General features: G+C 47.3%; 1 protein-coding gene across 1 annotated transcript in view; it reads right to left on the minus strand.

Annotated features, from left to right (window-relative positions):
• The window catches only part of Msrb3 (methionine sulfoxide reductase B3), a 61932-nt gene extending 40363 nt beyond the window's left edge, over positions 1-21569 (minus strand). Inside the window, exons 1-3 of the mRNA XM_032884391.1 lie at positions 21429-21569; positions 20290-20373; positions 12876-13197 (exon numbers count right to left, since the gene is read on the minus strand). Of these exons, the coding sequence (XP_032740282.1) occupies positions 12876-13197; positions 20290-20373; positions 21429-21569 (547 nt within the window). The remainder of the gene's footprint in view (positions 1-12875; positions 13198-20289; positions 20374-21428) is intronic.
• Positions 21570-23059: the final 1490 nt, after the last annotated feature.

The raw sequence follows: 23059 nt of genomic DNA on the forward strand, positions 1-23059 counted from the left end.
TAGTGCTCCAATCAAATCAAGACACCCACAGCACACCCACCCCTCCTTTCCAGAGCCCGCTTCAGATGCTGCCCCCCTCCTCTCTATTTACAGTCCGTGTCTTTGAAAGCTCTGTTCTCCTCTTTTGTAGGCTTGAAAGATAACACGCACCAAACTCAGAAGTGCTCTCATTCTCAGGCTGGGCAGACCGGCCATTGCCTCTGCTCCTCAGTCTACGTGACAGATGCTGAAAGTAAAACCGGACACCATAGCGACTGGCAGCTAACATGTCAGGAAAGCGAGAGCTAAGGTTACTAATCTTGTTAACAACCACACAGAGGCAGAAGGGGAAAACACAGACCCACACATACAAAAGGTAAAATAAATACTGTCTGGTGGCCAGGGGTGTGGGTGAAAGGAAGCATGCTCATCGAATGCACATAAACGCCCTGGGTTGCATCCCCACCCTGCAAAAAAGAAAAGAAGAATGGGGGGAGGAGGAGGAAGAGGAAAAAGAAAGAACAGGAGAAAGAAGGAGAGGAGAAAGAAGAGAAGGAGAAGGAAAAGGATAAAGAGGAGGAAGAGGAAAGGGAAGAGGAAGAGAAGAAATAGGAGGGAGGAGGAGAAAGAGGAAAAAAGAAAGAAGAGAAAGAAGAAGAGGAGAAAGAAGAGGAGGAGGCGGAAGAGAAAAGGGAAGAGGAAGGAGGAGGAGAAGAAAGGGAAGAAGTAGAAGAAGGAGGAGGAGGAGAAGGAGAAAGAGAAGAAGGAAAAAAGAAAAAGAAAAAGAAGAAGAAAGTGTTCCAAACAGTGATCTGGAGCTAAGAGTAAATGTCACCCACCTCACCCCACCCACCCCCCACCCCACCCCAACCCCACCCCACCCCCACCACTGGTGATGAAGGAAGAGTATGTGCTGAGGCTGACATCTGTGAGGATGAAGTCCGACAAGAGAGAATCATGGAAGCCACTGCAGGGATTTGTAAAGAAGAGACACTGAAGAGAGCGTTACTATCAGATAGGCAGGTTTAAATTCTAACGAGACAAGAGTGAAAATGGCAGGACTCACTCGGGACCGAAGGGAGACACTGATCTCTAGAGCTACAGCCTAGGCTCAGGTCTGCTGTCTGTTAGGGTGAGAGGTGAGTCCCAGCGCACAGCTGTGGCTGAAGCGGCAGTGAAAACGGCAGCAGCGGTTACTAATCTGGGAGGTGAGGAGGCCAAAGTTGAGGTAGAAAAAGAAGTTCTGTCAGGGTGCCCTAGGCAAGGTTATGCAGTCAATTATGACACAAAAGGAAGGGAGGGCGGGAGAACTGGGCTGATGGGGGGATAAGACCTAAATACAATCAGAACTGAGGCCATGAAGTAAGATGATTGAAGGAGACGCACCTACCAGGTGAAAAAGGCGGGTGAACTGTAGCTCAGCTCAAGGCGGGTTACCCTGAAGAGGGTCTAGAAGAGAGTCGTGAGTCAAGGGGAGAGGTCAAAGGTGTTGTCCCAGAATGGCAGAGATGACCGTGCCTGTAACACCACTGATGTTGCTACAGTAACACTTACTGTGAAGCCGCTGTGAGAGGAACAGGCAGGGACAGTGCAGGAGCAGAGGCTGAGAGACAATGGGACTGCTGTGGGCTTTTGAGACCTCATAGTCTGTCCCCAGGGGCACATCTTCTCCAGCAATGACACACCTCTTAATCCTTCCCAAATCATTCTACCCACTGGGGACCAAGCATTCAAATACATGAGACTATAGTAACACTCATACTCAAAAGACCACGGTCTTTCACTTCATGATTAAAACAGTCCATGAGCAATAGATACAATAGCGCCTCCATTTTTCAAGTGAAAGAACTGAGATATCGTTTTAATTAATTAAGCCAGAAACCAAGACAAAGGCTGGTTCTAGGATGGAGTGACTACACCAAACAACCTAGTTGGGAAGAGAAGGATCCTACAGAATCCACTGGGATTGGCGGGAACACCATTAGTTCCGCCAGAGCAGCTCACTCCAAGGAAATAGTACCAGCAAGATTTCACTTCTGAGACCTCCTCCCCCAATTCTAACCAGCATCAGTCCCTCTATGAACCAGGGACATGGCCCTAAATGCTGTACCTACTGCTGTTCTCAGTGTCCACAATCTATTCCCCAGACAGCAAGCAGCCAGAACGCCCACTTAGAAATGAAGTTTGGGCCTCCTCACTGCCTACCTAACATCCCCTCAGTATGGCCATGTTCAGCACATCTCGACTCTCATAATCCTCTAAGCACTCGGTAGGTAAATGGCCGGGGAGATCCTCAGAAGTGTTAGCCCCCAAGTCTGACAACTTGAGTTCCATCTCCAGACCCATAATGGTGGAAGGAAAGAACCAACTACCAAAAGCTGTCTTCTGATCTCCGCATACCTACCACATGTGTGCACGTCTGCAGTAGTTAGATGACGGGCAGACGATTGCCCTCCTTTGATCCTCACTCTAACTGCTCTCTCCTGCTCCTACCACAGGACGGCCTTGCTTTTTCTGCAACAGGTCGTGGCAGTTTCAAACCAAGAGGGAAAACCTGAGAAAGAGGCCTGTGTGTCCAGTTCACACTATATCCAAACATGAGACACACTAATTAGTGCCTCACGAGTAAGAAGAGTCCATTTGTATTTCAGAGGCCTGAAAAAGAGAGCTGGAAAGGAGGTGAGGAATTTGTAAGCTAGTTTGAAGAATAAATGGAGAACAATGGGACAAGAAGAGTTGGGCGGAGTCGGGGTGAGAGGGCACGGCAGAGGGAATACTGGGAAGGACATCTAAGTCTAAAGGCCTTTGAAAGGTCATATGGAAACCTACGACTATGGAAGCTTCCTAATATAGATGCATATGTATATATATATATATATATATGTGTGTGTGTGTATTATATATGTGTATGTATATACATACACACGTATATATACATATGCACACACACACACACACACACACACACACACACACATCCTATAATGGGAGTACAATGTCACTCCCAGACACCACAGCCTGTCCAATAAAAAGCCCAGTGGCAGGCGGGAGTTTGATGGTCAATGGGATCCCATAGGCCCCAGCATCCAAATAGTCATTTCCAGTGCTGCTGGTATTCTTATTGGTAAGACCCTGTTCCTAAAGACTTCATATATTCGAGTCACAGGACATGGAAAAATCAAACTGGCACTCACTGGGAAGCCTCCTCTCTACAGGTGCCGGAAGATGCTATGCGGGTGAAGCTACTAAGGGGATAGAGCACTCGGCTGTGTCCCTCAGCTCTGAGTCCACAAGAGTGAGTTCCTAGAAAGACCCACCAACCAATGCCAGAGTGTGCAAATGCTATGACAGCCACCAACCACCCTCTGGTTGGATTTAAGGCCCACTCTACAAAGGGGAACTCAGTCTAGCATCTTTAGTAACACCAAGAGCCTCTGACTGGGTGGACGGTAGGCCCTGAGGGAGAACCAACTATTATTATGCTAAATGAACACAGAATTAAACAGCCTCCTAAGGTCTGTCTCTGTATCTGGAGATTACTTCTCCTCTCACTCAACCCTCACCTGCGGCTTCTTTCTGTTACAGGTGACGATTAACACAGAGAGCACAACTCACCCAAAAGAAACATCCAGCTAGCAGGCCCTCCTCCCATGGCTCCAGGGTCATCACCAAAGAGGAAACAGGGCTGCAGGAGTCAGAAGTCAGGGAGGATTGCAGCAAAGCAGTGCGGCCCAGGCGAGGCAGGAGAGAGCTGCACACCTCCATTCACAGCCGTTATTACCACATACCCAAAACTGCACAAGACCAAGCCAGACAAAAATCCTAGTGTGGACAGGAGAAGGAGGCACAAAGTCCCACCCCAGCTAGGAGCCATTGAAAAGTGATGGCTCCTGGGAGAGATCCAGTCCCTGAGAGCCTGGCCAGGCTCCAGCAGAAGGACCTATGCCCGTGCACACAAAGGCAACACCTAGCAAACTTAGCTGGTTTGAACACAGGGCACATAAAACTGGGAGGAGGACAAAGGAGGGGCTGTTTATATAAGGATTTCAAACAGGAAAATTGAAAAAAAAAGTGGAATAGCCCCTCCCCCAACCAAAAACTAAGTTAAATCTCAGGGGATGCTGGGATAGATGGGCTTTCCATTTTGTGGGAGAAATCTAAGCATGTTTAAATGAGAGGTATTAGGAAGATTTTCCCAGAGCTTGGAAAAACTGGAGGTTATTTTTAAAAATCATATGAAAAGGTCTTAATTTCTTATTTCTAATTTTAATCTTAAAAAAATGAACTTTGTAAAATAGTGAGTATTTTTAGGGCCTTTGATCCTTATGCTAACACACTTCTGTAATTAGGAGTTAGCGGAAAACCAGTTGTTTCCAGCCCCATCCAGAACTTTATTTTTTTCCCTTTTGGTCATTTCATGCCAACGAAGTTCTTATTAACAGTTATACATGCCCCACAGATAAAGTATCACTTGGCAGACAAAAGTTATCTGAAAAATCCTAGTATGTTAACTGCTTCATGTAAGACCATAAAATTTCCCTTTGGAAAAAAAAACAAAAACAAAAAACAAAAAAACACTATTTGGAGCTAGCAAGGTGGCATATCAGGTAGAGGGGCTTGCCACCAAGTCTCACAAGCAGAGTTTGATCCCTCAAATACACGGAAGGGGAAAACCGACTCTCTCAAGTTGCTTTCTAGCCTAGCCTTCACAAATGCACCACAGTGTGTGTGTGTGTGTGTGTGTGTGTGTGTGTGTGTGTGTGTGTGTGTGTGTGTGTGTAACTTCACACAGATGGTTTTAGCACTCCATCTTGAAGCTGGGTAGGGGCACTCAGACTTTTAAAATAAGGTCTGTATATTTTGTATAGGTGACTGACTCTATATGGGTGAAATAATTTTGAATAAAGTACAAAGCTTATTAATAAACTGAGGTGAGTGCTCACATGCCATATAAGCAAAGCATTTTTCCTTTTACCGGTTGTAAGAGCACAATCTACTTTTAGCATGGCCAAAGGCAAATTTGGCTGGTTATCCATACCTTTGAAAAAAGGCTTTCCACTTGGAGACACGCTCCTAAGGATGAGTGAGCAACCCCTGGCTGCTACACTTTACAAAAGGAAAAGGCATCATTTCTAGTGCTTAATGCTGTTACCTCAGATAGGGCAAATGATACTTCTAATACACTGTAATCTATCTTTCAAATAAGCACTAAATCTTTAAAAGGGTTATGTAACTTTAGCTATAGATCCAATTACTGGGCACACTAGGATACAAAGTTCAAAAATAAGATCTTAGACAATGCAGATAGTTCAACAAATCAGTGGAACTTAAAGCATTACAAGGAAAACATAATTCTATACAATTCATTTTCCATGATATTTCCATTAAAAGTTATGGAAGCTCCTGGGAGATTTTCCCACAGACTACAGATGCTTAAAAGCAACATCAGGGGTTGGCAGTTAAACCTACTAATTCTGCAGATAGAGAAACAGAGGCATAAGAAAGTTAAATGGTTTGAACACAAACAAGCTAGGAGAACATAGTCTCCTAACTGCCACCCACCCTTCCTCTCAGACCGCTGCAGGACTCTCTTGCAGCTCTACTGGGTAATTATGCAAATGAGCTTGCAATGTTTCAAACCGCTCTTAGGGGTGAGCAACCTCTGCATTCAAACCATTCTCTTCCCCTCCCACTAAGACAGTCTGACATGTTCACATTACACGTTCCCATTAAGAAATCAGAAATAGGGACTGGAGAAATGGTTCATGAGTTAAGAGCACTGGCTGCTCTTCTGGAGGACCCAAGTTCAATTCCTGGCACCTGCACAGCAACTTGCATGTGTACCTCCAGTTGCAGGGATTCACTGCCCTCTTCTGACTTCCATGGTCACTGTGTCTACATATGATGACATATACGTAGGCAAAATGCCCATACAGATATAATTAAAATAAAAAAAATTTAAAACCTAACAGTTTTTGAAAAAGAAATCAGAAGCAAAGTTGACAGTGAACTTTCAATTTTCAACTCTCCCTTTCATTATCGTGAAACTAGAATTCCAAGAGTACTTGTGGTCACTCGCCCCCAGTACCTTGTTCAATCTGGACTAGGTCCCAGGAGATGTAGCCACACTTTCCTTAGTAATGCACTACTAATCTAAAATAAGGAAAGCCTCTACCTAACACACGTTACAATTCTCTCCAACTCCGACCAAGCCCAGAGTCTGTAGCCACCAAACACAATAGGAACAAAAGAATAAACACGCAAATATAAGATGGATTTATTCTTATTAATGATTTAAACTTGACACAGGTTCTGAAGTACTTTTCTTGTTCATTAAGTAAAGAAACTGTAAGAGCTTATTCCATCGTGTATAGCAATGACAGACAGTTAAGACCAAAACAATGAGTGCTATAAACGGGTTATACAAATGTCACCTTAAAAATCACATTATAGGCCTAGGAATGATGCCTGAAAATGGAGTTTTTGGAGTATACCATTTATGTCTCCTCATCCTGGAGACTATTTAATAGCGCAGTCTCAGCTAGTCTATCTCCAGGCCAGGAAAAAAAAAAAAAAAAACAACCTTTAAAAATTAAAAGTAAATAAAAAAAAACAGGAGGCAACTGCTGTGACAGGATTTTGAGGCAGTTCCTCAAACTTTTGAAAGTTTGTGAAAACTTTCAGTTATGGCTTAAGTTTAAAAAAAAAAAAAAGCTAAAGAGAGAGAGTGACCCGGGGACTCCGAACCAGGAATGTCCCAGAGAATACCTGCAAAGCGGGAAAGCAAGTGCAGTCTGCAAATTTTGTAGGTCATTATTTCCACACGCGTACTCAGCGAGCTTTTATCTTCGAAGTTGACTTCCAGACGATCACAGTAGCTTCCTGCTGTACAGCATCTCCTCACTCAGCAGCTGCTACAATGCGTAGCTATGGAGGCGCTGGCATTCTATTTTATTTTGAGAGGAAGAAATAATTCTTCATACTCTGCTCTGTACATAAACCTGTCTATGTACATGTGAGGACCAGGGCACTGTCCTTAGAAAGTCCAAATCGGGGTATACTGTAAGCTGGTCCCCGAGAACACAGTTTCTAGGCCCCAGTTCTCTCGGGTTTGCCTTCAACCAGCTCCAGGTGTCATCAATCTCCTCAAGCCACGGAAATAAAGCCTCACCAGAAAGGCTTTCTCTCGACTTTCCTTCAGCCGTCAATGCATTGGATACTCTGAGCTGACGTCAGAGAGCCACGCCTCTCCATAGTACAGTGGCCAGGGTGGCTAGCCCGGGGGTGCTGGAGCTATGCAGGTGACAACTGCTAGCACAAGACATTCAGGGTGCGGGTGTGTGTGTGTGTGTGTGTGTGTGTGTGTGTGTGTGTGTGTGTGTGTGTGTGTGTGTGTGTGTTAGTACAAAATGGTGTGCTTCGATAGTCGGCTTCATATATTTTAGACTAAGAAAATGTCAAAAATTATTAAAGGCCACCTGACCATTGCGACAGAAAGTGCCCCTAAGACAGGCAGAGAATTCCAAGTACTACTCCCTTACGGTCCTCACAGCCTGCCCATTCTTGCCCCCAGGAGGGCTTTGAGACAGAATGTGTCCAGAACTTGAAAGTTTTGTTATGTTGATGATGGTGGGGAAGGAGCAGCCCCACCCTGCAGGTTAAGGGCATCCTAGACGCGGTGCCTGCCGTATTTCCTATGTATTTGATGTCAATCCTTCCACACAGCAACTCGCAGACAGAATGCCAGGTGCCGAGTGGATCGCTTTTGAAGCCCTATCAGGTTCTGTCTTCTTTAGGATACTTTTCTTGCGTCCCTCCTCTGACTGGAGGCAACCCGGTTCTAGTCTTACCTATCTCTCCAGCCCTCCTCACTCATAGAGGTTTCGTTTCCAGTCATGCTCGCTCTCCCTCCACACCCCGCCACACACGGTTCCGCTACCCACTTCCACGGCCACCCAGGAGCCAGCCACTCGCTTCCACCGGAATATTCTAGGGGCGCCTAAAGCAGGAGATCTGCAGCTGATACTTTGTCTCATTTACAAAGCTGTTCTGAGCAAACATTCTTTCAGTCACCCCGGCTTAACATTTCGGCAACACCCTTCACCCATCCCTTTCTTTCCTAGTACCTTAATGATCTCAGCCCCATTCTCCCTCCCCCAAGGGTTCCCCCACCCCACTGCCGCTCCCTAGTTTAGGTCTTCATTTCTTGAAAAACCTGGGTTGCTTGTTAATACTTTCTTTGCCAACTCCACTCGTCCTGTGAGCTGTTAGACATACCACCTGCAATTCAACTCTGATTGCGACATTCCAGGGATCAAGAAACTCCCAATTTCATAGCTAATGAGGCCAGTCCTAATCTCCGGGCCTTTAGCATTAAGAGTCTTGCATGCCCTGAGCCCAACCCAATTCTCTACCTCTTCATTTTCACAGTTCTCCGGTTTATATCCGTTCTGTCTGTGCCTTCTGCATTTGCTGTGTCTGACATAATAGCATGTGGCCAAGCAAGGCCATTCCCTCCCTGCCCTCCCGTGCCTCTTCAGTTGACAGGAAAACTTCCTGTCTTTTACATATTCAATCTTCACACAGGAAATTGGAATGTTCATGGAAAAGCTTATAAAAATCTATGAGACAAACAGTGCCCCTGTGCTCCAAGGTCAAGGAGGAAGGTGGTGGTGGGCCTGAGGATTTCAGAATGTGGAAAGTCAGAAAGTAACATAGCTGTGCCCCTGTTGGAGGGCTAAGAGCCTTCTCAGAACTAGAAGTGAACCGCTAGTCTGCTGCACAGTGAATACATACAGTGTTGAGTGGCACGAGCTTTTGGAGAAGCTAAAGGAAGTTATACACACGATTAGATATGGAAGGCTTCACAGGGTCTCACGAGAGGATGTATCAACCACTATTAATAAAAAACTAAAAAAAAAAAAGGGCCGGAATCATGAGCCAAGCCTCATGAACTCACGCTCCCTAGATTCTTTCTATTTTGAACGACTCTATCATTTCCACACTCTTCATGAACTTACATAGAGAGCTACTTGGACTCAACTCCTCGTTAGTGGGTTCCTGAACATTCAGGAGACTGAAAACATGCAGGGGACGGACTACAGAATGGATTGACGGTTACTACCCAGGACTTTCACAACTCCGTCCCATGCTGAGCTCATAATTCCATGCTGCGTGCGACATGCACTCGGTTGACTTCCCGTAGGGCCCCCCCCCCCCGCCCAGCATTCTTGCAGAGGGAACTGCATGCTGTCTAGTGACCGCAGGCGATGTCACCGCTTCAACATGCCATGCAATCAAGAAGAAATCATGCAGTGTAAAGACTAAATATCCCCAAAATCTAACACATGAAAAGGCCGACCCAAGCACTCCACAGAGCTATACACTACATGATACTAGAAGTCAGAGACTTTGGGGGAAACCTAGACCAACCACATGCCCCACACTGTGTGTTATCAGGTTCCTCGTCTGAGATATACTCGAGCAACTTTGTACTGTGGTCAAGGGACACAGAAGTACACTGAGAGCTACTGAGCTGCAAAGTCTAACTGCAAACCACAAAGGACACAAGAATAGAAACAAAAACAGCCAGAGACAAGGGAAGCATATGAAGGCAAAGACTAGAGGCATAGAATGTTCCAGGCTTTCATTGTCGATCATAACCCTGGGCCCTAATAAGGTCCGTCTGTGCTTGGCTTCCAATGGTCTCCCAGAGCATCCCTTTACTCCTTCCTCCCTTCCTTTTGACTAAAAGCTCAAAACTCCTAGTTTGGTTTATTTCTCCTTCAGGTTTATTTCCATCTCTTGAAACAAATGGTAATCAAAACCTTCCACAAAGTCAGCTGACTCATAGCTGTTCTAGTTTTTTCTCCTACATTCTCTTAAAGGCTTCAAAAGGAGATTTCAGACTGTTGGGCAATGGGATATACTAACGGGGATCAAGGGCCATAGGGGAGAACATCTTACAAGAATGAATTGCGCCCAAGAAAGAGAAGATAAAGGGCATTCAGGGTAAAGTCATGAGATCTGTGTCAGCCATAAGAGACTCTAATGAAGCACCAATTAAATAGCTGTTCACGCTCCTATCCAAAGGCGAGCTAACTGTAAAGACATCGACTGGGAGATGGGACCGAGTCTTCCCAGAGGCAGGATTCTTTGGAAGGTTCCCCAGGCTTTGAGAGCAGGAAGTCCTGAGCGAACTCTGATATCTCCCCAGACCCAAATACCAAAACCACGTTATCGGACGGTGTCAGAGGCTTCAGTTTACCTACAAAGGCGCAGGCGGACATTTGCCAGTGGCAGAGCAGCGCTCTCTGAAAGCACAGGCCTGGATTTTAAATGCGCTCCATTCAGGTCTGTACTTTCTGTGAGACAATTCTGAGGCAGATGGCTCCCCGAGGCTGAAGCCACGCCCACTGGACCCAACTACCTGGAGACCAGTTTAACACGTGGAGCGAGTCAAAGATGACTGAAGGAATGAAGTGGGCGGCTCTGCGGGGTAACGCAAACAGAAGCTGTACTAGAGAAGCCAGCGGTTGGAAGGTATTTACAGAATAAGCAGCCAAACTTTGGAATCAAATTCATCAGCCAAATCCCCAGCCACAATGTATATATATATGCATGTATATATATGTGTGTGTGTATATATGTGTGTATATATATGTATATATGTATATCTATATATGTATATCTATATATATGTATATCTATATATTTGTATATATGATTCAAAAATAAAAGGACTCTGACTAGATTATGATGGAACTCAAAAGCATTTACTAACTGTTTTCTGATGGCTTAAAATAATCTGTGTTTGCTTGCAAAGTGAAAAATAACCAGAAAAACTGATGGGTCCTAATTTGGGATAGGTTTTAGTTGTCTTTTTCTTTTTTCTGACAGTCTGACAACCAAACCTCAGCTGGCCTGGAACTTTCGAACTTGCTATCCAAATGAGACTGACCTCAGTCTCACAGAAATCTGCTGGCCTCTGTTTTCTGTGTGCTGCGATGGAAGGATGTCCCACCATGCTCCCTGTCTTATCACCTTAGTGAAAGAACATGGACTTCTGACCAGATAGTTCCAACATTGTAGTCGGACTACTGGAATGAGTGACTTTAAAAGTGCTTTGATTGGAAACTAAATGACGCTGTGTGCTGCAACCTTGGCAGACAGGCAGTTTAGGCACTGTGACAAAAATCTAGATGGCAAAGAGCTACTGAGTTCCATACAAAAAATTCCAGATGGCCACATAGGGAACTATTAAAAGCATCAGAAGTTCGACTACCAGGTAGGAACAGAGTTTTAGAACTATGTTTAAGGAGTCCAAATATAAACTTGGTGTTTGAACTTACTGGCGAGAGGCCATGGCACCGTTGATTTTGGTCTTCAAAGGCTGCTTGACCACAGACATCAAGTAAGTCCATCTCTCTCTCTCTCTCTCTCTCTCTCTCTCTCTCTCTCTCTCTCTCTCTCACACACACACACACACACACACACACACACACACACACAAATAATCATTCATGTGCTCCCTTCAGCACAATCTGTTCCTTAGCATCCCGCCCAGCAGGTTTGAGAAATCCATTGATAAACTGTTTAGTCAGAATCTGTTGATTCCCAAGAAGGAGAGTTACAAAGCAGCTCCAGGATTAGGAGTCTCTTTAAAGGAGGGTTCTTTCCCAAGAACAAGGTTCAGGTACAAACATAAAACTGCTGTCACTGCTAATGTGAGCACTTATGCCCACTGTGTACATTTAACTATGTACCATTGGTTCCGAGAAACCACTTCGGAAACTTTAACCCTGACACTCTTTCCTGGGTAACATTCTCTACATTAAAGTACCTTTAAAACCTTCTTTGTCTTTCATGCTGCACAGTGTGTAGTCAACTGTCAATTAACATGTCAGTCCTGACTAGCCAAACCTCATCTCGACAGTTCAGTCTATGGATGGGCATCGACCACTTAACACCTCTCACGTAATCCCAGTTTCTGATGATTATAACGTTTCTGCCTTGCCAGACAAAATGAATCAAGCCTTGATTAGTTTACGCTGTCCAAAATCAGGAGCCCCTGCCACTTAATATTTTCCTTAAAAGTCTCCCCTCTGTACTTGAAATAATTGGTTTTTTGACACTCAATGGAAAAAGGAGAAAGAAAGAAAGAAAAAAAAAAACCCTCCCTAATACTTTCCATATGATTCAAAGAAAATTCTTTTAAATCCTTATTGTTCCCACTTCAGAATTACCACACTTATCGCATAACCTACAAAAGCAGGAACAGTACTTTTTATTGATAGTTTGACTTGAAATAGGCCAGTGGAAAAGTTTAAGGGAAAAAAAAGCAAGACGGGGGAGGGGGTTCTCATGCTTGTTTCCACTAGAAAAGAAAAGAAAACCGGTACCTGCTCCCTGGGGTTCTGCTGGTACCTGTCTGGGCCTATGAGCAGCCAGCCCGGTTCCGGGTGCACCCCTGTCCCCGGGCCTGGCGACGCCTTCCCGGTTCCCACGCCTCGGTCCGTTATCCCCCGGCCGCAGCTGCGGAGAGGTCCGAGAGGGACGCGCCCTCGGAGTTGCAGTCCGCGCCCCCACCCCGGCCCCGCCACCCTGCTGAGCCTCCCCCGGGACTCGCTCCGGGACCGCGGCTCAGGTTCGCGGCGGGGACGGGTAAGGTGTCAGCGCAGCAGGGTACGAGCTCTTTCGCTTGACCTCGTTCTGAGCTGTCCCTCGTTGGTGCGGCGCGTCTCTGGGGTCCGCCCGAGATCTACGGCCGGGGAATGACGCTCGAGGCTGAGGGGCAGCACGGGCGCTCCCGGGACGGGGGTGGGGGTGGGGGCACATTCGGGTCCCAAGCTGACTTGGAGGGTTGGAGGGCGGGATGGGGCGAGGCGGAGACTCACCGCGCGGCGTAGTGGCCGCGACCGCAGCTAGGCAGAGGCCGAGGCAGAGCGCGATTGGGCGCGGGAGGGTCCACCGCGCACTCCGGGGAAGAGGAGCCACCGCTGTCCGATCCCTCCTCCCTCCCGGCTCTGGGCGACAGACGGGGCGGCGGGAGGCATGACGGGAAATTCCTGGGCACGGGCGGCCGAGTCCAAATATGAGCATAGCAGACAAGCGAGGGAGGACGGCGGAGCGCGCTGGCTGCGGACGGGGCCCGCTGCCCGGGACGCCAAGGCCGCCAACTCCCGCCTCCGGCGCCGCCTCCACCGCCCCGGGCCAGCCCTGAGGGGACAGCGCTTCCGCGCGTGGGCACCCAGGGCAGAACCTCCTCGCAGCATCCACCCGAAACCCCTACTGTAGGGTCAGGACGCCAGAGCAGAGGACCTAAGGGATGATATGTTGGGGTGGTGGCGCGATGAAAAGTCCGGGCCTGTACCCAAGAGCCTGAGGAGTGCCAGTTAAGGTGTGACATGGGCGCTCCCGGTGCCCATAATATAGAGGACCACCGCGCCTGTGTCTTAGGGGTCGCACCTCAGGGGGTCCCCACCACACCCACTGTGTGTCCAGGTGAGAATGTTCCTATCACACACACACACACACCCCTACTTTGTGGGCGTGGGGTGTGTGTGTGTGTGTGTGTGTGTGTGTGTGTGTGTGTGTGTGTGTGTGTGTGTTGTAGTGAGATCCACGAAAAGGGCAGCCCCTGAACTTTTCCTTGAACACCATATATGGAGTCAAAGCAGGCTGATTGGAAAAGTTTTCACTCCAGCTAAAACTGCTTTACACCAACAATCCTCCTCACCTTTGCTCAATATTCACTCATACAATCTCTCCCCCACTCCTAACCACTCCCCACCACACACACACACACACACACACACACACACACACACACACACACTTTTGTATTTATTGCACACTGTCCAAAGAGGAACTTTGAAATGTACTCTAAGGGCACTACCTCTGACAACCAAAATGTCAGCTCCAGATGTTTAATTACAGGCCAAGGGTGTGCGTACCTGACTTTTCTTTGGCACTAAACTCTACAATTAATCAGATCCAAATGACCCTTCGTCTCTCAAAACAATGAATGTAATTATGTCTTAATTACTATAATACATATCCACACACACCCCCAAACAATTGTTTGACAGGATCTGGCGATGTGGGACGTTATACAATTACTTCTCCACATATTAAGACGCTGCAGAAGTGATTAATTGATGGCAAACATGGAAGGGGGAAATGTCAAACAGATTTAGAGGGTGGACTATCCCAATGTGAACTGGAGGGGGGTAATTTGTCCGTCACACTGTGCTGGAAAATGCTTTATTTGAAAGTTAGTAAACCTCATTTCCAAACAAACGCAATTCTGGCAAAATATGAAGGCCCCCAAGCCAAAACACAGTGCATTTGCAATTGGCTGCTTCTAAGATATCCCGTGAATTACACCCGACAGATGGACAGATTTCACTTCATGGATTAGCAGTGATGGTGGGGCTGCGGGCAAACAGCCTAAGCTGTAGTAGAACAAGGAGCTTTAAAGGCCTATTGCTCTCAGGCTGTCCCTGGGACACACCGTAGACAGACACGGGAAACTTGAGTATCCTCCTCCTCCCTATCCCCCCTCCCCTCCCTGCTGAAGCTTGTATTACATAAGCAGCCATTTCTCTCCTCTCTCCCCAGCAACACCCAGCACAGTTCTTTCTCCATAATCTAAACGTTTGAAACAAAAAATGAGAGAGTGCGGCCATTTATAAACTTTAAGAACCCTACATAAAGGGGGGAAAAGCATGTTTCGAAAGACTGTAACAATTGTGGCTAAGCTTAAAATATTTCTGTGCAGCTGTGGTAAGAGGCAGAGTTGTGACAAAGGCAACACCATCACAAGGCAACTAGTGTTCACGTAAGGGGGGGTGGGTTAGAGGCGGGTGTGCAGGCTTTACCTGTCAACCGTCACTTTAAATGTGTGAATCAAGTACTGTCAAGGCTGGAAGAAGAAGGAATGAACTTAATGTGTATAAAGTAAATGGCAGACATGAGGCTAGGTACTTTACATCCGGTGTCTCATTTGAAACCAGAAAAATACCTGTAAAGTTAGTGTTTCCACCTGACTTGCAGTTATGAAGACATAGGCACAGAGCCCATTACACCGGGAGGAGAGATGGTGTTGGAATTCAAGCCCCAATCCACAGTGCGTATACATGTTTTCACAATGTTAACATGGTCTGTTTACACACACACACACACACACACACACACACACACACACACACACACACCCTCACAAGGAGGCACTTTCAAAGAGGACGTCCCTTGGGTTCTTATGGTTTTAAGTATCTGACGGGCACTCAGGTTACCTCAGGTACAGGAGGTAAAGACTCACATAGAAACTTGACCGGAGGCTTAGCTGGCTTGCCAGATTATCCCTTCTAGGCCTTGCAGGTGTGGTCCATACTCTGATGGTTTTGCAAAGAGGAAAGGTGCTATCCTCAGACCATCCCATGAGATCCGTAACTTGACCGCCGATGTTCAGGTCATATATCCCCACGATGTTTCTCGATGCCTTTTCATCATGGACTTAGTAACAACCATCTTTCTTGTTATTTTAAGCATGCTTGATTTGAAGAACAAAAGTCCTAGTGGGAATAATCACACACACACACACACACACACACACACACACACACACACAGACGTACACTCCCATGTGACAGTGACACACCGGCAAACATTTACGTCAGACCAGGCGTCTGGGGGACCCAACCAGTTGCTTGCATTAGTTTACGCGCCTGCTCTAACTCTACTGAATTCATGTGTGTGAGGTCAGAGTTTGGAAAATATAAAGGAAAATAAGTGACTCTTGGGCAGCAGAGCCAGGCATGGCTGGCTACAGCTCTAATGCCTTGTGTTGTTTCAGAACACAAGACTAACAATTTGCATGACTATAGCTCCCCATCTCTCTGCCTTCCCAGACCTTGCCAGATGCCTCATAATCAAATACCCTACAGGGAGGAGCCTCATCCTTCCACCAGTCTTGCAAGAGTCTATGTCACAGAGCACAGAGTAGCCTACAAGATGCCACCAGAACCAGGCAGCGTCTCTCGGTGGTTTGGCAACGGGTAACCTGAAACGGTCGCGTGTGCTACAGAGCAATGTTGGATGTGCTGAAGAAATTAAGTAGGAAGTGACCGGGCAGCTTGTAATCCCAGCACTCTGGGGACTGAAGCCATAGGTTCAAGGCTGACCTGGGCTAGACAGCAAGAATCCCTTTCCAAAGCAAACAAACCAAATCACATCTAAGAAAGAAATGATGAAAAATAAAACTAACCAAACAACAGCAACAACAAAAACCGCAGGAGAAACTAGAGCCAACATTTCCTATCTTTACACAACATCTAAGCTGCATCCTCGCTAATATGCTATTCTCAACTCCTTAACAAAACCTCCAGCCACTGCCCACTTGTGTGCGCGTGCACGTGTGTGTGTGTGTGTGTGAGTATGTGTGTGTGTCCTACCCCGTGTGTGTGTGTGTGTGTCCCACCCTGTGTGTGTGTGTGTGTGTGTGTGTGTGTGTGTGTCCTACCCCGTGTGTGTGTGTGTGTGTCCCACCCTGTGTGTGTGTCCCACCCTGTGTGTGTGTGTCCCACCCTGTGTGTGTGTGTGTGTCCCACCCCGTGTGTGTGTGTGTGTGTCCCACCCCGTGTGTGTGTGTGTGTGTGTCCCACCCCGTGTGTGTGTGTGTGTGTGTGTGTCCCACCCCATGTGTGTGTGTGTCCCACCCCGTGTGTGTCCCACCCCATGTGTGTGTGTCCCACCCCTGTGTGTGTGTGTGTGTGTGTGTGTCCCACCCCATGTGTGTGTGTGTCCCCACCCCATGTGTGTGTGTCCCACCCTGTGTGTGTGTGTCCCACCCCGTGTGTGTGTGTGTGTGTGTGTGTCCCACCCCATGTGTGTGTGTGTGTGTCCCACCCCATGTGTGTGTGTGTGTCCCACCCCATGTGTGTGTGTGTCCCACCCCATGTGTGTGTGTGTGTGTGTCCCACCCCATGTGTGTGTGTGTGTGTCCCACCCCATGTGTGTGTGTGTGTCCCACCCCATGTGTGTGTGTGTGTCCCACCCCATGTGTCTGTGTCTGTGTGTGTCCCACCCCATGTGTGTGTGTGTGTCCCACCCCATGTGTGTGTGTGTGTGTCCCACCCCATGTGTGTGTGTGTGTCCCACCCCATGTGTGTGTGTGTCCGACCCCATGTGTGTGTGTGTGTGTGTGTCCCACCCCGTGTATGTGTGTGTGTGTGTCCCACCCCGTGTGTGTGTGTGTGTGTGTGTCCCACCCCGTGTGTGTGTGTGTGTCCCACCCTGTGTGTGTGTGTGTGCGTGTGTGTGTGCGCGCTCACGCGTGCGTCCCACCCCATGCCCCAGAGAACTGGATGGAAGCCAACTGTGTTGCACGTGAGGAACAGACACAATAGGATTTGTCCGGGCTTCAACTCAATGGCCTTTCACATACGGCCTTTCACATACGGCCTTTCACATATGGCCTTTCACATACGGCCTTTCACATACGGCCTTTCACATACGGCCTTTCACATACGGCCTTTCACATACGGCCTTTCACATAGGCCTTTCACATATGGCCTTTCACATACGGCCTTTCACATATGGCCTTTCACATATGGCCTTTTACATATGGCCTTTTACACAGGACCAGTTAGTGATCAGCTGGAGAGGAAGAACAATATTTTTAAGAGGATGTAACATTCCAGGGGAAATTTCTCCAGCTTCTCAGATGCTGGGCTCCTACGTCAGGAAAGACTGTGCTGGCTCTCTCTCCTGGTGAAAGCAGAGTTTTATGGAGGCGGAAGTGTGCCTCTTCCCTCAGTGCACTGAGGTGGGGACACGTTGAGCACCGGAGGCAGGCATGGTGCTGGAGAAGGAACTGAGGGGAGAGATCAAGCCACTGGGCCAGGCTTGAAATTCTGAAACCTCAAAGCCCACCCCCAGTGGCACACTTCCTCCAAAAAAGGCCAAACCTATTCCAACAAGGCCACATGTCCTAATCCCTTCAAACGATGCCACTCCCCAGGAGCCTACGAGGGCCGTTTTCATTCACACACCATAAAATGTCAACACAGCATTATTATTATTAATCTTTATCATTTCCTACCAGGCTGCAATCAATACAGAACACACTTCACCTTTAAACCTTATCTGATTGGATTTCCCGTCTAAAGTGACTCAGATTTTTTTTCACAGCTTGAGGCCCTACATGTGTATCTAAAAATGGTCATGTTTAACAATTTTTTAACACATTTTTTAAAGAAGTTTTACTTTTTACAATATATTCAAAATTACTAACAATGACTCCTTTGAACTGTTTTAACTTCTTCGAAGTAATCAGAAGCCTGCAGTCATGTTGTTGTAAAATTAAGAAAAATAAAACTGTCTTTTAGCCCCACTAGGTCCAGCGCCACAGTGCCCCATGACATCTGGCAGACATCTTCATCTCAGTCAGCAAAGCCTCTCACCCCATATCTGCTCCATCCCAGGTCACACTGCTGATGGCCTCTCTCTGAGCCTGGCAACAATCTCTCTACCCATCCAGTTCCCAAGGCAGGCTGCCACCATGCCAGACACACACATCCCAACTCCGTGGCGGCCCAGTGTCTCTGCCACCGCACAATCTCTTAAACTCAAATCGTCACAAGAAAGAACACACAGCACAGTAACCTCTGACCCAATTGAAAAGCTATAACTGCCCACCTAGACACACAAAGCCCTGTACACATCCATTCCTTAAGAACACTCATAACAACCTGTAAATACACAGAGTGGAATCTTAACATCAGCCTCCATGTTCTCTCTTCCTCCTGTTTCCTTCTGTTCCAGTCTCCTCCTCCTCTCTCGAACTTTTCTTCCGCCCATCCTTCCTTCTCACCCAATGACAGACCTCGCTCTGTCTTGTACCTGCCTCACCTGTGTAATGACATCATCCCACACAGTCATGTTTGAATATTCAAGCTAGTTTGTAATGATTGCTTGTCATCAAAACATATGGTTAAAAAAAAAAAACTCCAAAAGAAATGTCCTCTTCCAGTCATCTGCTTATATTTGCTGAATGCTCCCTGATGTACAAAATATACCATAAAAGTAATAAATTGGTCAAATGTTTAGTATGTTAAATAAGAAAAATAAGGCAGGGGAGGCTTGCTAAAAGCATTCGGGAAGGAGGGTTGAAAGGCCCCCAAGAAGTAAGGAATCAAGCTAGGAAATACTGAGAGAGGGGCTGCCAACCACGGGGCTGCCATGGGCCACCTCAGAAGCACATGCAGACAAGCTGCTTTGCGGTGGGAGGTGGACAGAAAGGTGTGTATGGTAGTGAGGTTCTGGGCGGCTGGCTTTAGGGTCTGAGCAACAGTGTAAAGGCAGTGGACGTGGAGATTAAGCTTGTCCTAAGGGTGGGTAGCTATTCCTACGGACCGGTAGTATAATATATAGAGAGTATGTGGTGTACATTTCTCCTTCACAGAAGAATATACTGGGATGTGTGGAGATCACCCGTCCAGCCCAGGGTCCTTTCAGCAGCCAGATGTGGCTAATGGAGGAGTTACGTCCGCAGTAGCAGCCTTGAGTGTGTAGAACCCGAGAGTCATCTGCAAGGGCAGCAAAAAGTGGGACCATTCTGCCCAGGCCCCTAGCCAGGCACAGCGGTGCAGGCTGACCCACTGAGCCCACTGGAGGAGGGGAGTAACAGCCCCACAGCAGTGCCCCAAGATGAGGAAACAGGGTGGCTCATGAGGGACGACTGTAGATTAAGGAAGGCTCGATGGGTATTGTCCCATATCCGTGCCACCGTTCCCAACACTGATCTGTGTGGGAAAAAATGATATTAGCTAATTCTTTTTTAAAATCTCCTCAGCTCCTGAACTCCAAGGCCAATTGGCACTTGTTTGGAGTGTATGGTAGTAGGCCTTCAGAGACTGTGCAAACTCTGCTTTTTTTTTTTTTTTTAAGTTTCATTATTTAATACTGTTGCATGAAAAAATTCCTAATACCAGAAGAAGGTCACCTTCCTGTAAGGTGCTGGCCAGGGAGGAGCTTCGGGTCTGTCACATAACAGAAGTTATTACCACACACCAGAAGTGCGCGCTAAGTCCCTCCTGCTGGAGACACCACATGCTTCTGTGTCAGGCCGGGAATGAAATGGAGGTTCCATCCCTCACTGCTGGCCTCTGTGGTGTCAGGAGGTGCCAGGCAGGCTGATGGGGAAGGGTTGTCACTGACGGGCCTGCTGCCCGAATCAGTTACTTCTCTGTGGCTGTGGTAAAATACCGCGCCCAAAGCAATAGAAGAAAAAGGTCATTTTGGACTCACATTTCCAGAAGGTCCGTGATGGCTGAGCAGTGGCAGTCGACAGTCGGTGGTGGGAACAACAGGTGGGGGCTCACATAACCAACTCTAAGGAGGGAAACAAGAGACCCAACTTGAAATGGCACAAAGCCTTTTGAAATCTCAAAGCCTGTTCCCAGTGATGTACTTCCCAGCTGGGGATCAAGCATTCAAATGTCAGACTCCTGGGGAACATCGCATCCAAGCCAGAACTATCGACATACCAGGCAAGATGTGCCTGCCGCAATAGTGGCACAGCTGCTGAGGGCACAACCAGCTGCTTTCTCACTGGAAGACGGCGCACTCTAGGAGGGGGACTCATGTCCGGTACTGTAAGTCAGGGCAACTATTTGAAGCGGGGGACCTAAAAGGCTCCAGGGGGGAAAAGCAACTGCTATTGCTTTGCTGAACACATATGACATGCTTGCCAAATTGCCTTCTGTGTTTATGGATATTGGTGTTATGCCCACAGTTCACTGCAGCTGTCAGCCCAGGTCGTGGAGGCAAGGCCTCTTGCTTTTAGTAGGTAGTGGCTATCATTGCAACACAACTTGTCACATTCCCTGTTAAGTATCTTGTAGGATAACAGCTCAGTGTTCACCCATAACTAAATAAATACATGGTGTGTGTGTGTGTGTGTGTGTGTGTGTGTGTGTGTGTGTGTGTGTGTGTTAGCCACCAATACTCAATACTCAGGGATCATCATGGAAGACCGGGCAGGGAGAACGTTAAGAGCCACAGGAGGATGGAATGGTGCCCTGTTCCCTATTTCTTCCTGAAGACTTTGGAGACTCATTGAGCTGTTGGATCTTTGTCTCATACAGCCTAAGCTGGCCTGGAATTTGCTATGCCCCTGAGGATGGCTTCAAACTCCTGATTCTCCTGCCTCTGGCTCCCAACCGTAGGGATACTGACATGTTTTTTTAAACATGTGCGTGCGTGTGCATGTACGTGTGAGTGCACGCGTGCATGAGTGCTGGTGCCTGTGGTTGCCAGAAACAAGCCTCATACCCCTAGAGCCACAGTCTCCGATGACGCTAAGCCTCCTGACGTGGGAGCTGGGAACTGAACCCTGGTCCTCTGTAAGAACACCAAGTGATCACCGAGCCACACATGAACATTACGCTGTTGCCGGGGAAGAGGACACTCTCTAGCAGAGCTCCCTGCAGGGTGTGCAGGACCACAGATGTCACTACTGAGTCTGCAGGTCTGCACCCATTCACTCTAGGCTCTGCTTTTCTGAAGTGTGGCTGCCTTGGAGTCATCCACGTTCCTGTTAACCTCAACAAACTCCTTTGCTCACCAAACTCAATGCAGGAAGAAAAATTCCTTTGGTCTGTCAGTGCTTTATCTGGGATAAGTAGACATTTATTCATGTCTCCCCCAGAAAAGTCAAGTGCACCCTGTTTGTCATCTCAGGCTGTCAGGAAAGTTGAGCAATGACCTTGTAAGTGGCAGCATTCTGTTCAAGCTCCCCGGCATGTGACGGTCACGTATGACTTTGCAATGCACTGTACTTTACTGGGATTTCATTTGTGTCTTAATTAATACCTGTCCCTTCTGCTCTGTAAGATGCTGGAGGCAAAGTTAAAGAAGAGGACTTTGAAACTACTTATCCCTGAAGAAATCATGGCTGAGGCTGGTTGTGTTTTCCTAAATCGACCTTTTCTTTGAATAAGCCAATGTTCTTTATATATCTTGAAGATGCTTCTGTAAGAGTTTGATACAGGGGCTGGAGAGATGGCTCAGCGGTTAAGAGCACTGACTGCTCTTCCAGAGGTCCTGAGTTTAATTCCCAGCAACCACATGGTGGCTCACAGCCATCCGTAATGGGATCTGATGCTTCTGGTGTGTCTGAAGACAGCTACAGTGTACTCAACACACATAAAATAAATTTTAAAAAATCTTTAAACGATTATTATTATAAAGTCTGATTCAGATTAAGTTAGATCCCTGTGCATATGTGGGTTATAAAAGACAGGATGCCTAATGATCAGAAGTCACTCTGTGGCTGCAGGTGTGGCTCAGTCAGTAAAATGCCTGTTGTGCAAGCACAAAGGTGAGAGTTCAGATCCCCGGCACCCACATCAGAGCCACATGCAGAGGCAGGCAATTGTAACCCTCATGCTGCAGGTAGGAGGGTGGACAGACAGTAAATCTCAAGCTCACAGGGCAGCAAGTCTGGGTGAATCAAGTTTTAAGATCTCGAGGCCCCGTATCAAAAGTAAGGTGGCTACTGATCATGGTTGACAACTGACACTGACTTCTGACCTCTACATATTACACACACACACACACACACACACACACACACACACACACACACACACACAGAGAGGGGGGGGTGATCATACTGTTTGTGGGAGGGAAACGTAAAGAAAAAGGCTTCTAAGAAGCTGGAAAGCCCTGCAGGCAGTGGGGTGATAAGGAGTGTTGGGAAGGCTGCCCGGGTAGGTGATGAAGAAACCAGAGCCTAAAATGTATCAGTGGGGCTAAAAGAACAATAGGAGATACAAAACTATACTTAGCAGATATCATGTAGAATATGCAAATATGTTTGGATCTTAGATACAGCAAGTCATTTTGAGCGTGCACATGTCTGCAGTATTGTATGGACAATACTTAAACATCCATGGCTTATCTGAAAGCACCCTTAGGTACCCTTTGTTCTTGCTCGGGTGTCTGCAGTCGTTGAGATTCTCAGTAACTGCACTCCCACACCCCTGTCTGTGTTTCTATCGGGTGCAGTCATTGT

The sequence above is a fragment of the Rattus rattus genome, chromosome 1, assembly GCF_011064425.1.
Source record: "Rattus rattus isolate New Zealand chromosome 1, Rrattus_CSIRO_v1, whole genome shotgun sequence".
Classification (NCBI taxonomy): Eukaryota; Metazoa; Chordata; class Mammalia; order Rodentia; family Muridae; genus Rattus; species Rattus rattus.